Genomic DNA, 14,176 nt, shown 5'->3' on the forward strand with positions numbered 1-14,176 from the left:
TAATCTCAGAGACAAAAGATCCTTCAAATCCTCTTAGAGAGGGACTGCAAAGATGGGAAACAAGCTTCTGAGTATATTCCCTTCGTGGATGCTTGTGGATTGAGATAGTGGAATGATTTTAACAGATGATAATGGAAGCAACATTTTTGAAGGACAATGCCCCATTTATTATCATCTACACAAAATCAACTGCTTTGGTCAAAGGCAAACATGATGGCATAACATCAAATATATTCTCAACATTATTATAAACAGTAAACACTTGTAATTTAAGTTTTGGTTTGCATCAATATTATACTAGGACAATTCATAAATACAGTCATAGGAAGTTGCTTATACACAGAGATAACAAAGAGCAGAATCAAAGACAAAACATATTGATGCAGTGAGTTGATCAGGCAGCAGACCTGGAGTGTCGGGTTTAGTTGTAGGCAGCTATGTGCTTTCAGAGAAAACCTGACTGGCCACAGCATTTTTGTGACTCCAGGTACACTTTTTTGAGATAATATGCATGTTGATCTTGTTTGTCCTACAATTAAAGTGAAAAAAGTTGGTCGTGCGATCTCTCCTGTTGAAGGGTAGATTGTGGTGGTGGTCTGGATGAGGAGGGTGACACACTGCGAATTGCTTGGGAGCTGTGGTCTACTGCCTTCGCCCGATCTTCAAGAAACTTGTCAAATTCTAAAAGACAGACATTTAAAGGACGTGATCCATGTGCCCATGATCAGAGGTGAGCCAACATTTTAAAAAATGACAACAAACTGGAAGCAATTTAACAGTAGAAGGAAGAACTAACCTTCACTGGACACTCCCTCACTCACAGAAGACTGATCTGCCTGCACATCCAAACATATTTGAACAATAAAACATGAACAAATTATAATCATATCACACTTAGAATCTTAGAATCAGAATCAGAATCAGAATCGGGGTTTATTGCCAAGTACATTTACACATACAAGGAATTTGACTTGGTGTATTGGTGCAAAACAATTAACAGGGAACTTAATCAAAGATCTAACCTTTTTTCCTCCAAAGAACATCATATTTACAGGAACAGGTTTTCTCTTACCATGTCAGAAGATAGCCATTTGTCAATATCACTCTTCCGAGAGTTTTTGGCTGATGGCATCTAAAATAAAGAGATATCAAAGTTCGTTTGTCATACACATCTAGCACTATTATTTCATATCAATATTTTCCAAAGAAAAACATTCATATTAATCCAGTTCCATTTTTAAGTTATGGTTGTATGCTAACCCCTCCGGTGACCTGCAACCTTGTATCCAGTGCTCCAGCAAGACCCTCAACAGCTCCTGGGTCTTCATACCTGACACTGGGGATAGTATGTTTTTAATGCAGTGATGTTTTGACATATGAGCCACAGTACACCAAATGTGCATTTTACATTATATAAATAACAATGTTATTTCTGGCAGTACAAGAACATAAAATGACATTGTTTGGTGAAGATAAGTTGTTCAGAAACTGAATACTATAGCTGACAAGCAGCTGTTCTTTTTTTCATTTACTTTGTGCGACATCACAGTCAGTGTCATCTGCTTTAGGCAGACAGCTCACGGTATATATTTTGCATTCAAGTCTTAGTGGCAAAGGCAACGTTAGCCTCAGAAACCAGCCTGTAATTCCATTACCTATATAAAAAACTCTATTTAGTTTTAGAGTCTCATTACAATATTGTTGTGCTGATTTACTTACAGCTTGCCCTAAGGACCCTAGTTAAATTCACCCCAAGTGATGGGAGCATTTTATTTTCATGACACGTTGTGTGTCTTTTGGTCATTAGTTAACAGTATTTACCTTTTCCTCTGCTCAGCCAGCGAGCTTCCTCTTGTCTGGGCAAACATGTCAAACTCTTCATCCTCTTCTGCAAGACAGAGGGCTTACTTATTACCTTTGTATCTAAATATCTACTGCATAGTTAAACACATTTTATATTTAAAATACAAAGAGTTTCATAATGCAGCAAAGTTGTACTCACTTTGGTTGGGCGATTGCCGTTGAGTGGCCCAGGTGCTGACTGCTGGTTGGCTGGTTTCTGTGGTGACAGCAGGCTGGTTTACTGAAGCGGGCTCTGGGCTGAGGTCAATGAGGCTCTGGCTTGTGGTGGAGCTTGGCTAGGGTAAACACACAACAGAGTGTCACTTGTTGGGTGAGTATATCTGCATAAAGCAGAGAAGAACAATTTGGATGTATTTTGTGTTGCATGAATTACCACAAACAAAAAGGAGAGTCAGGATCTTACTTGATGAGTATTTGTCGTTTGTGCCTTGTTCAGTCTGTCAAACCTGAAATGCAATACGAGTTCAATACTGTTAGAACAAACTTACACAACGCAGCCTAAAACACAAAACTGCAGCACACCTCTCATAGCGGATGAATGCATTGTTGAGGTCATCGTTGACAACAAGTAACTCCTCAATAAAGCCTTCATCCAGCAGCTGGGGGATGAGCTCTACCACGCGAGTCTGCATAGTTTTACACACCGAATACAGCTGCTGCTTGGACAGAGGAACAGAGAGATTGATTAATTCACAAAGCTAATCACATCGAGTGAAGAGACATTTTCTGTTATCTTAGATTTGATCCAGCTTCTGTTAGTTATTTATCAGTCACTGGTTTCCAACATTTCCCAGAATCCTTCAACATCTTATCTATATGTGACATGAGTGCATGTGGTGCATTGCATGCAGCATGAGTGATACATTATTGCACCTGAAATGTGGTTGTCAGTAAATCTCTTTCGACTTAACTGATTGACTCACTCACACACACACAAACACACACACACACACACACACAATTAATAACCTGTAGCAGCTCTGTATCATCTTGCTGAATCTGGCCAGGTATCAGCTCATTCAGCATTTCTGACATCACAGTGAGATTCCCCTTTATGAGTGCCAGCTCACTCCTCAGCTTCTGTTCCTGGAAAAAAAGATTTTTTCAATCAACAGCAGTCAAAAGCAACAAAAACAAATGTATTTTTAATACAATTTCACTTATAAACAGTCAAATTAGAGTATGTTAGAGACTTTGTTTGTACTGTATGAAGGCAACAGGTAATCTGGCACAATTTACCAACAGCTGCAAAGGTATACCAATGCCTTAAAAACAAGTCAAGACTCCTTTGACCTATGAACTTTTGCTAAGGAGCATTATATCAAACCCTTCTTGATTGCTAGCTTCCATACCTGAAGCTCTGATCATTTAAAGCGTGTTGTTTTGAATAGGAGGTGTAAAAAGGGCTGTTAACGGACAGAGGTTTAAGGCAGTGGTACCTGTTCAGCAGAGAGGGAGACTGGTCCCTCACTGGGATGGACTGCAGGTGAAGTATTCTGAGGAGGAACACTGGGAGGTTCTTCTGGTTCTGACTGATGTGTGGGAGCAGCATCTGGGGCAGTCTCAGGAGTCCCATTTTCTGGGATACTCTGTAAGATAAAGTCAACGACTATGAAATGTGTCAGGAACGTACAGTATGCAGTTAGATATCTATACATGCAGTTTGTGTATGATGTGATATTTTCTCTTTGTACATTCCTACCCTGTTCGGAGTGTGTATGGGGGACAGAGCATCCAGGTCTGTCATGGGGAACTCAAGGCCTCGTCTCCTCAGGTCATCATAAACATACACCACACCCACCAGGGAGGGAGAGCTGCGAAACGCATCAGCCCATGACTGAGGGTGGGAGGTAAAACATAGGGCCAAATATGAAAATGATGAATGCTAAAAATCTGTCAAAGACTTTTGGGTATACTAAATGTAAAAACAATAATAAAGCCAAAGAAGCAAACCTTAAAAACTACGAGATGTCAACACACTCTGAAAACTATAAAGGCTAAGACCCTATGAAACCAGCAGGATTTCCAATAGTAGAGAGGCGATGAAATTATCAAGAAAAAGTTGATCTGCAACCATTTTCATCAATAGTCAACTGTTTCATTGTTGACATTATGTAAGTTTTAAACCTTGAAACAAAGGTTGTGCAAGATTTTGAAGCTGTTCATGTAACATAATGTATATACCTGTATGAGGCTGAGCACCCGGTCATGGAGGGCAGTAGGGGGGTTATATTTGGGCAGAATGGACCGAACCAAAACTCCTTCAACAAACTCCTGTGAAGCCACCAGAACTTGGAAGCGATGGCCACAGTTCTTTACGCAGGCCTCAAGAACCTGACAGTGATACAGTGATACAGTCAACAATATACAATATGTGCAAAGTGGAAGACGCACTAAATCAAGTTGCAGGAAATTTAAGATTATCTTCTAAATCTCTGACTATTCACGGTACAATAAGTACGGTTTGATTTAACTGCTTGTGTAAGAAACTTGCTGAAACCATCTCCTATAGGCTACGAGCCAATTAGGACAAAGGTCATTCTGGTCTTACTCTCTCACCCTGCAATCCTCAACTACAGAATGAATGAATAAAAACTTCAAATACAGACATACTCACAGTTAGAGACAACATTATCTCTCTGAAGTTATTGTTTCCTACAATTCTTTTCTTTATAGCTTTAACTGCATCTCTTGGTCTGGGGAAGAATAAAAACAATTTTGCATCAGTTAAGCAGTTTAATTGATTTTCTATCTTGATATCTAAGCATAAAAATAAACAAAACCATTAAGGTAATGAACAGTGTAATCATCATTCAGAAGGGCTAGATCATCATATTTGTGGTTCCGGATGAAAACATGTTACTCTTGGGACTACTCTACCCCTCATCTGTCTCGTTGATGATGTCACATATCTCCATGTTCAGTCCCCAGTCATCTGACTGCAAGATGCCGCTGGTCGCTCGCTCTGTCAACAGAGCAGATAATAGTCTTACTGATATGGGAACAGATAATAATGCAACAACGAAAAAATTAACTACCAATATCATGCATCATGAATCTGCATAACAACTGAAAGTCACACAGGTCACAGGTTTTCTTTTGAGATCTATTTCAGAAATAATTCAAGCAAACAAAAATATATTTCAGTCAAAAAAAACAAAAATGTTGAACGAAAAATTAGATGTCGCCCACAATGAAATAATTCAATAAAAAGGTGAGCAATTCCCAGCAAATATCATTTCATGGTCTGCCTTCATAAGGAGCCTGAATTTGTTATATAAATGTACCCACATGAGCAATATTCATTCAAGGAGTCTTAAGAATTTGTTTGAATGTTAAACATATTTATGTTAACTGTTGGTGAATTAGTGACCAACAACCTCAACTCAAGCTGCAGGTAAACACAACATTGTGTACCATCATGGTCCTGCATTGCTCTGTGTTATTGTCTATATGACTATAAAGAAAAGTTGAATTGACTTCACCTTATCAGTTGATAAGACTGTTAGCTTAGTGTGGATCATTTACACATCCAGTAGAGAGAGAGAGAGAGAGAGAGAGAGAGAGAGAGAGAGAGAGAGAGAGAGAGAGAGAGAGAGAGAGAGAGAGAGAGAGAGAGATATATATATATATATATATATATATATATATATATATAACTGTTTATCCCTGTTCTTCTTCCTGCATCTCCATCTATCCCATTTATCAAGCTCAGCACAGTTTTGGCAGATGGCTGTTCATCATGAGTCTGGTTTGGCACAAGATTTCTAGCAAATTGATCAATTATTCTGGCTTAAAACAAGTGTGGGCCTTTTGACACTCAAAGATAGGCCTACTCTCCTTTCGGATTGTGTGGATGGGGTCGGATCAGAATTGATGAAAAAGGTCCTCCTACTGACACTCATTGGTTGCAGGAATTACCTGACATCACCTCAATAACAAAAGGCCCATTCACTTCAATCCACCAAAAAGAGGCAGACAAAAAAAAGAGAGATTTTTCGACTGAGGAAAATATTACTCTAGGTGATGGTGTTTTTTTATTGGAACTCACTCTTTACGGTAATACACCAATTGAGAAATGGGTTTCAGCTCAAATATGTATTAACCTTTAAGCTATTTAATAATCAAAGCCAGCTTTCTTTTCACTCAACCCCTCACAGGCTCCTCATAAGTCTCTAAATCCCCTTCATTCCTTTCCACCAACCCCCCCACACACTTTTCCAAACTCTTATCCCTGCCTTTCTCAATCCCATTTGATTCTTTACCCCTCCTCACAACCACTCCCTCCCTCCCCAGCTCCCTCCACTTCATGTGACTGTCAGCTGCTTCTGTTCTCAGAAGTAGCCTTCTGAAGCCTCTCTAGCATTAAAGTGTGAGAAAGTCAGTGAATGAGATAAAGGGAAGGAAGGTTTGAGATGGGTGGGTAACATTTTTCTCAAGAATCATGACTGACTGATTGCACATTTTCAATACATCAGCAGCTCTGGCCTCAAACTTTTTCATGGATTTTCAGTAGGCTAGTTAAAAAGCAACATGACACCATGAGAGACAACTCTTGACCCTAAAAAGTTTTCTAACAGGATATTATTGTTGAGGTTCAAAAGGTGTGAAACAAACGGTATCTAGAGGGGAAAAAACACATCAGTGTTTGAGGAAGTGACTGGAATCATTCAGTTTCTTCTTCATTCGTCAAACCCCTTGTCACTTAACTTGCATAAACCAATCATAGGGCAGACTGAGGACTTAAGACCCGCCTCTGTAGCGTCGCTGGCTTTCAAGACTTCTCTTTAAGTTAAATTAAATTCGGAGTTATTGAGCCTATCTACCGTTACACAAATGGAAAAAGTATAAACTGAACGTGCCATTTGTATGTTACCCTGCTGGCAGCATGGTCAACGATAATAACTTGTTACTGTTGGTTTCACCTATATTTAATGATTACAAATGTAAAAGATATCTAACTATAACGTTAGTTTCAAAAAACAGTCTTACCGATTCTCTGGCCGACAGGCGTTGAATATGGATTTCCAATGAGAAATTCCATTTTCTCCCCGAGTGAAAACATCCTCGAAATTAAAGAAGTCCACCCTAATATAGCAAAAATAACAACTGTTAGAAAGTTAGAAACTGCAGTGTTTCCTTTTGCTTTCAGAGTCTGCCGCTGCCCCAGAAACGCACGGGCTTTCTCTGAGAGGTCACGTGAAAACTCACGCAGAGTCAGGAAGCAGCACACATCAACACAGAGCACAGACTACACAGAGGCAACAAGCAAAGCCCGTTCAAATCTATGGTTCAAATGCACTCTTAACCCTGGTGTGACGGGATTTTTTCATTTCTTTCAGGACAAAAAAAACAAAACATTCACCTAACTTTTTGGAAGCTTCATGATATATCAATCATAAAACCCCCCACCAGAAATTGGTTTGTTGTTTCAAGGCAACAACATGCTATAAGGGTATAGAGCAGCCTGAAACGTCATGGTTTTCAGTGTTTAAAAATAGAAAACAAAACAAGCAATTTATCAAAAATGTATTTTTAATTTAACAAACAAAGCATTAAAAACAAGGTTATTTTTATACGTTTAGCCTACGATTCTAACATATAGGCCAATGCAATTGAATTCATTGGTCGTTTTATCTTCATATGAGTGAGAAAACAATTATACGATTCAAGATTCAGGATTTTTATTTGTCACATGCTCATACAGATGTGCAGTGAAATGTAAAGACTGTTCCGCAAGGCCATGCAATAAACACTCAAATTACTGATACACATAAATACAGTAAAATAGAATGTAATGTAAAATTTAAAAAATAAATATATGAATATACAAAATATAGAATAATGTAAACAGTGTAAAGTGTCAGTGTGTAAAGTGTCCAGGGTGTCAAAGTGCAATGTGCAGATTGGAATGTGTGGTGTGTGTGCATCATGTAGTCACAGTTCTGTTTTGTTTTTACGATAGGTTATGTCTGATAATCTATCTAAATATGTGAGAACAACGACAATAACAAAACAGCAGCAGTAGCATTAGGGTGTGTAGAGGGAGGTAAAGCAGAGGGGGGACACCCCTGGGACGCCAGATGTTGCAGATGAGCCCTCTGGTGTTGTCATCGAAACACCTAGGAAGGAGGGTGCCCACCTGATGACCCCAGTGATGTTGATGCCTCTCTTTATCATTTTAAGTAGCCCACCCGCCCAGGATCATTCCCACTCACATCACCTTAGGTTAATTGCAGGTTACAAGGGATTGTCTCACCTAGTCCTAGGATAGAGCTATAAATGTGATTGCTTTTTGTAACTTCACTGCGTCATACACATGTTCAGTACTTTTCCCAATGAACATGGGCTCGGGAGATTCAGCGGTGAAGTAGCCTACAGCATGGCCTTTTCACCATTAAGAAGTGTGTCTTTACCAATAAATTGGCACCAATTAATTTATGTGTAATTTATGTGATAACACATCAGTTTTGATCTTAAGAAAGATAAGAGTTGCATAGTTAGGCGTGAGGCTGACCTGATTGACAGGCGGGTGCAGTGTAGCAATTTGTCAGGAGGCTTAAAACCTGCCTCAGCTCCAGCCAGTAGTCTGTCATTGAATGAAAGTAAGGCTGAGACCGGATTTCCAGCATGGTGAGACGTCATTAAACCTCCAGAGCCCAATGGAGTAACAGATGGATGACGTCATTCAAGCTTCGCCAATTTGTAGAGAGTTAACAAAACTTTTCAAATGTAAAATAATCAGATAAAGACAGTTTAAGTTACAGGTTCATTTATCCCTCACACAATATCACAGAGGTTGGCACATTTTGTAATTAAATTAAGAAACAGCAGTAAGTTGCCTTTCAATAGTCCTTAATAGTGGGCTCAGTTCAAGTCTGCTTTTCTCATACAGTAGTTCTATCTGACTTACATAGAGGTATAGACCTAATGTTAAACCTCTTTTAGCTAGATAGCCCATTTCAGTGTGTTACAAGAAATCGTTAATTCAATGCATCTTAATTGTGCACTGGACTTCTACAAAAACACAATATATAAAAATGTTCTTTATTAAATAATCACATTTTTAACTATACCGATTGTAACTTTCAGTCAATGCAGGGGAAGTATAGTCTATTATTTCCTGTTAGAGTAGAAGTAAAAGTATCATACATTTAAAACATCTTTTATTAAATGGTATGTTGTGGTCGGTTTCAGTAGATCCATGAACTGTTCTGGTACCTCTGGTTTAATGAGGCTTTAGGAAACTTTGGGGAAGATAGTGATGACAACTAAGAAAGGAAACATGACTCAACCTGGCATTTTACTTCAGAACCTGAAAGGTCCCCTCCTTTATTCCATTTTATTAAACAACACAAACCATTTAACAAACTGTTGAAGAGGTGATTTTTTTAATGAAAGAATCATAATCACAAACATTTACACTTAATCTTCTCTAAGACTGTCCTGAGCCTATTGAAACACGAGACAATAACAACCAATCAGAGGTAAGGGTTTAATGATCATTTATCTTCTCCTTATGCAGATGAGGAGAAGATAAATAATAGTTGCACCTTGTTTGTTAAAATTCCCAAGACAACATATGAGAGTAAGTGATTGGTGATATAACTTCTGGCTGCATCTTTTAATTAGCAGCACCATCTAGTGTCCTAAATGCTGATAGCATTTCAGCAAACAGGAACATTAACAATCCACATTTTTGTGATTTTGTTTAATATTATCTATTTGTCTGATCTTCTCAGGACACAGTGTACTCTAGATATAGTTCAGTTTCTTGTTGTTGTTCTTTATTATTATCTTATTTAGAGAGTACATTTGAAAAATAAATCTACAAGCATTCATTTTGGTTAAAACAATCTTTTACATCCCTCCACAAATATTGATAGTCCACAGAAAGACTGTCCTTCTTTATTTGATTTAAGTATTCAAAGTTAAAGAAATTGCTGCAGAATCCAATTTACTTAGGGCCGAATATCTCATAATATAGTGCATATAGTTTTATGAGATTATGATGACAATGCATTCAAGTGTGAGCACCACTTTACTGTTACACTTATACATAGCTGAAATTAAGAATAACAATGTAACCTTTTTCTCTGTTGTCAAACAACTAATCAAATAAAGTATTCGAGAATAAAAGATTCAACTGGAGCTATCGCCTCCTCTGTCTAAGCAGATAAGCCATTCTCTTAGGTTGGAATCTTCCCGTTAAAAAGATGTCTCCAAATACTGTATGCAGAATCTTGAAGCTGAGGATTAGATTTTTGGTGTCAGGAGCATTCTGAGTACTGTTTGTACCCGAGTAGTATTTACCAAATAAATGTTATAGTTGATGATTTGGTGTATCCTTAACAGCTGCTGCTCTGTTTTTGAGCTGACCTCTAAGTCAACACTTACACTTTGGAATCCTGCTTTCAAGGCCAATCTTTACCTGCTCTCCGCAACAACTCCTTCAATAAGGGCCATCAATCCATTGGAAACTGTAATTCTCCTTAAAGCATCTTGGCCACTGCATTTCAAAACAGAGTTAAGCGACATGTTGCCCTACTATATTGTTTAGGCTGTTGTTGCCTTGACTTGCCTACAGGCCATCACAAGAACCAAAGTAAACCTCTGTGTTTCTGTGCCAATGAACATCAGTCATAATACCAGATGTTTTTGCCTAAATACTGTTCAGCATAGATTATTGATGACAACTTTGAGACAATATGTCATGCTCGTTAAACATTTCATTTTTCTCAGCCTTCTCCTTTAATCCATTCATTTTCTGCTAAGCAATGCATTAACAGTTTAATAAAGGAGAGGTCTAAGGTAAGATGTGGTGTCCACCTTGTTGTTTGACTGAATCTATAATCATTTCTATATTCCCTGCATCATCTGTTGACTTATCCTTTTTGTCCTTTTGTCTTCTTGTCTCATCTTTCTGTTGAAATCACAGTTGACTCTAATTCATCTGCAAATTCTCTGGGGTTTATTCATGGATATCCTGTTACCAGTAGCTGAGGAGTATCCACACACACAGAGGTCATCACAGCATCCGTGAAGGGGGACAGTTTTAATTGAATAAGGTATATTCTCATGACTAGTAAGCACATCCAAAGGACCAAGCATTTCAGATGCATTAGCAATCAATAATTTAACATCAGCTTGAATGCAAGGAACACAAACACCATATACTGTATATGGCCGGTGTTGCAATCTAGAAATATTTATATTAAATTCAAATGGACAGAAGAAAGCATACTACACTATAAGTTAGAAAATATATACTATTATATCATTTTTGTTTAATTTGTTTATTTAAAAAACATCCTGTGATTTCATGTTCGTTTTTACTCGAACGTAAATAGTCAGGGTCGTGTTCAAGAGATGAATACGCATGTATGCTGTTTTTGCTGTGAGGACCCGATGCTTCTTGAGAAAACTAATCATAAAAAAATACAGCATGGGGGAGAATAAAGCTGCCAAATGGAAGACAGAGTCCTGGTCTGTTCATGGGTAAAACACCACTTAGCAAAATGATCATCTTTGATAATACTATTGGGCTAACAGAACTCATCTGCTAGAACATGAGGTCATCCAGGTCTTCATTCATCAAATACTCTGAGGAGGAATGTCCAATTCCATTCAGGCAGTTTTCATATTTCAAGATTTTATTCAACATGTTTTTTTAATTTAGAATCTGTTCCAAGTAAAGTTAAGAACAGAACATAGATAAACAAGATGTTGACCTATGCTAATTAGAATCAACTTGAAGAAGCTTTCAATTTCCCATTGGAATTCATCAATGTAATAACACAGTGTATAGTTTGTTGTAAAATCTATCTTTTTTAATTTTGCTTTTGCATTAAGTTGCAGAGAGCGGATTTTCACATTTGTATTTGTTTATGGAATAGTGATTTATGTAGTTGACTAGTCTAACTATTGTTTTGTGTTGCATTCTATGTGCATGTGTCAAGGTTGGAAGTGCAGGACTGATGAAAAGAAAGACCAAACGCAGACAAAGTGATGCAGTACAATGATGAATTCTGCCTTCAAGGTGGTATTGGCAGGTTGGCAGACAGGCGGACTGGTATCAGAAAACAGGAAAGTCAAATGTTTGTTGCAGAAACAGGATGAAAGGAGCGCACATGTGCTCAGTACATGTGAGCTAAACTTAGGGCAGATAGTCCTTAGGTGTTACATGCTCTATTGAGTCCCTAGTGCTACTAAACAGCTTTTTCTGCCCATTATGGCTTTTGTATAATTTGTAAAGATTACAATGTATTTCAATTTCTTATTCCCTGCCTTGCATTAGACAGTGGATCATATTTTTTACTTCAGGTTTAGTTTGAAACTTTTATTCTTTGGAAGGATGTAATTTATCCATCAATGCTTCTATTTCTGTGAGGCTGTGGCTCAGTAACATCAGTCGTCTCTCAGCTCGAACCCCCAGCTCCAGCAGGCACATGTCTGGTTAGTCCATGGGCAAGAAATTTAACCCCAAATTGCTTCTCGGCAGTGGCAGCATATGAAGGTGTATGAATGGGATGAGTTAATACTGATGAACACATTACATAGCTCCTCTGCCATCAGTGTGTGAATGGGTGTTAATGGGTAGTTGTGACCTGCAGTGTATAAATATTTGAGTCGTCAGCAGATTAAAAAAGTGCTATACACTCCCAAGTCCATTTACCATTCAAGTCCATTAACAGGTGAACGTTTTCAGACACCTGTTCAGGGCAAAAAAATAAATCAATGTCCATTCAGTGACACGATTGCCTATTCCCTCTCTTAGCCTAAACATTCCACCCTGAGTATGATGACAGAAATGCATACTGTCACTTAGAAACTAAATCTCTTACATGAAGATAAAATAAAAATAAGAAAAACTTCATTTTGAATTTTGAACCAATAAGACTGATGTATAAGGTCATTTTGCATGCATCATCACCACTAGATGGCAGCATCTAATGCACTGCCGATGGATCATCTCTGACAATAGCTGTATTCTAGTGTTTTATTTGTTGTTGCAGATGAAAAGCACCATAATGGTAACAAAGATACCATCTAATGATAAAACATGGTTAGCGTTACATTAGTAAACTGAAAAGCAGTATACAGCTGTACATCTCACATCCACTCTGGCTTCTGATGAGGAAAACCAGAGAGGAAGGATGGATTGATGTGTTTTAACATTGCATGTTGATACTTTCAATCCAATACTTTGATTTTCCTACTTTTCTGGGATAAATAATAGTGATTATAGAATAGAAGGGAGGTGTAAGAACATTATACCACATAATTTAGATACCATGTCCAGGCACACACGACACCACTCGCTGTTCACAAAAATTCTGTCTTTCTCTAAATTTCCATTTGTTGTAAAACATATGAACAACAGCAAAACACAGAGAGACAGCAGTGATGTGTCTTTATTCAGTCCCTGAAATGTTGTGTTAAAAAGTCAGTAAGGATATGAAAATGAAAATGAGTCATTTTTTTTGGCATTTGACTTTGCTCATTGTTAAAACTAGTATCTCCAACTTATTCTGTAGTCTCTGTTATCACATCTTTTTTTTTTATCACAAACCTTTCAAGTAAAAATCGGTTTCATAGTTACAATTTTCGCATGAACTAAAGTTGCATGCAGCTAATCTCTTCTCGTTTTGTTGACATACTGCTCTTCCCAAAGCTGTGAGGGGTTAAACTGATCCAAAAGTCAGATAAGAAAGATGCTTGACAGTCTGGTTTTAAGAATGAGAGAGCCTGTGTGTTATCTCTTTTCTCCAGGCTGTATGGCTGGTATAATGTAACTACCTAAAAAAAACCTTGCCCCATTGTTAACATACTAAGAGGTCTGTATCAGTAGTCTGTGGCCAATAGCTTTTTTTTAAATAGCCTAGCCAGCTGCACATGAAATAGCACTAGAAGGAAATCATGCAGAGGAAAAGTTGATTTGGCCTACTTGTATTAGTAGTCATATTATCATTTATGTTTAGATTAGAGACCGTTTTAAGGTTTATTTTTTTTTATTAATGAAAAGAAAAATATCCTTCTTCGAGGTATTTCCATTGGACTCTATTGTTACTGTGGGGGATATTGTTCCTAATGGAAACTTAAAGAATCCCAAACACCATAATGATTTATTCAAAAACTGCCCTACAATAAACTGCATAACCTAATGATTTCAGGAGACTATGCCAAGGAAATTGCATGTATGGCATATTTGTACGAGTGTCACTCGTGTGTGAAAGTGTGTGCGTGGTTGCACTGGTTGTAAATTGATCCCTCCTACTCTCCTTGGGTAGTTGTGCAGAGGAGGGGCGAGGGG

At 37.9% G+C, this 14,176-nt stretch overlaps 1 protein-coding gene across 2 annotated transcripts; it reads right to left on the reverse strand.

Moving 5' to 3' along the window:
• Positions 1-139: 139 nt before the first annotated feature.
• Positions 140-7,063, reverse strand: LOC109989539 (target of Myb1 membrane trafficking protein). 2 transcript variants are annotated; one of them, XM_020641320.3, is made up of 15 exons: positions 6,856-7,063; positions 4,744-4,828; positions 4,481-4,559; positions 4,048-4,197; positions 3,566-3,700; positions 3,303-3,452; positions 2,833-2,949; positions 2,386-2,519; positions 2,267-2,309; positions 2,003-2,138; positions 1,822-1,888; positions 1,261-1,336; positions 1,073-1,132; positions 797-836; positions 140-681 (listed from the first exon to the last, which is right to left on the reverse strand). In XM_020641320.3, exons 1-15 carry the CDS (start codon positions 6,926-6,928, stop codon positions 536-538), a joined length of 1,491 nt encoding a protein of 496 aa, XP_020496976.1. In that variant the 5' UTR covers positions 6,929-7,063; the 3' UTR covers positions 140-535. The 2 variants fall into 2 exon arrangements, with proteins under 2 accessions (XP_020496976.1, XP_029134619.1); XM_029278786.2 differs by lacking the exon at positions 4,744-4,828 and having other exon boundaries at positions 6,856-7,050.
• Between the last annotated feature and the right edge of the window lie 7,113 nt (positions 7,064-14,176).

This window comes from Labrus bergylta, chromosome 1 (assembly GCF_963930695.1).
Source record: "Labrus bergylta chromosome 1, fLabBer1.1, whole genome shotgun sequence".
NCBI classification, from domain to species: domain Eukaryota; kingdom Metazoa; phylum Chordata; class Actinopteri; order Labriformes; family Labridae; genus Labrus; species Labrus bergylta.

What these genes read in the sequence shown, in the direction of transcription:
- LOC109989539 (XM_020641320.3), bottom strand. Translation starts at nt 6,928, where the DNA reads ATGTTTTCACTCGGGGAGAAAATGGAATTTCTCATTGGAAATCCATAT. An exon ending in AAACGACAAATACTCATCAA is followed by an intron (nt 2,139 to 2,266) that starts GTAAGATCCTGA and finishes TGTTTACCCTAG; the next exon opens with CCAAGCTCCACCACAAGCCA. An exon ending in TGAGGGAGTGTCCAGTGAAG is followed by an intron (nt 682 to 796) that starts GTTAGTTCTTCC and finishes TCTGTCTTTTAG; the next exon opens with AATTTGACAAGTTTCTTGAA.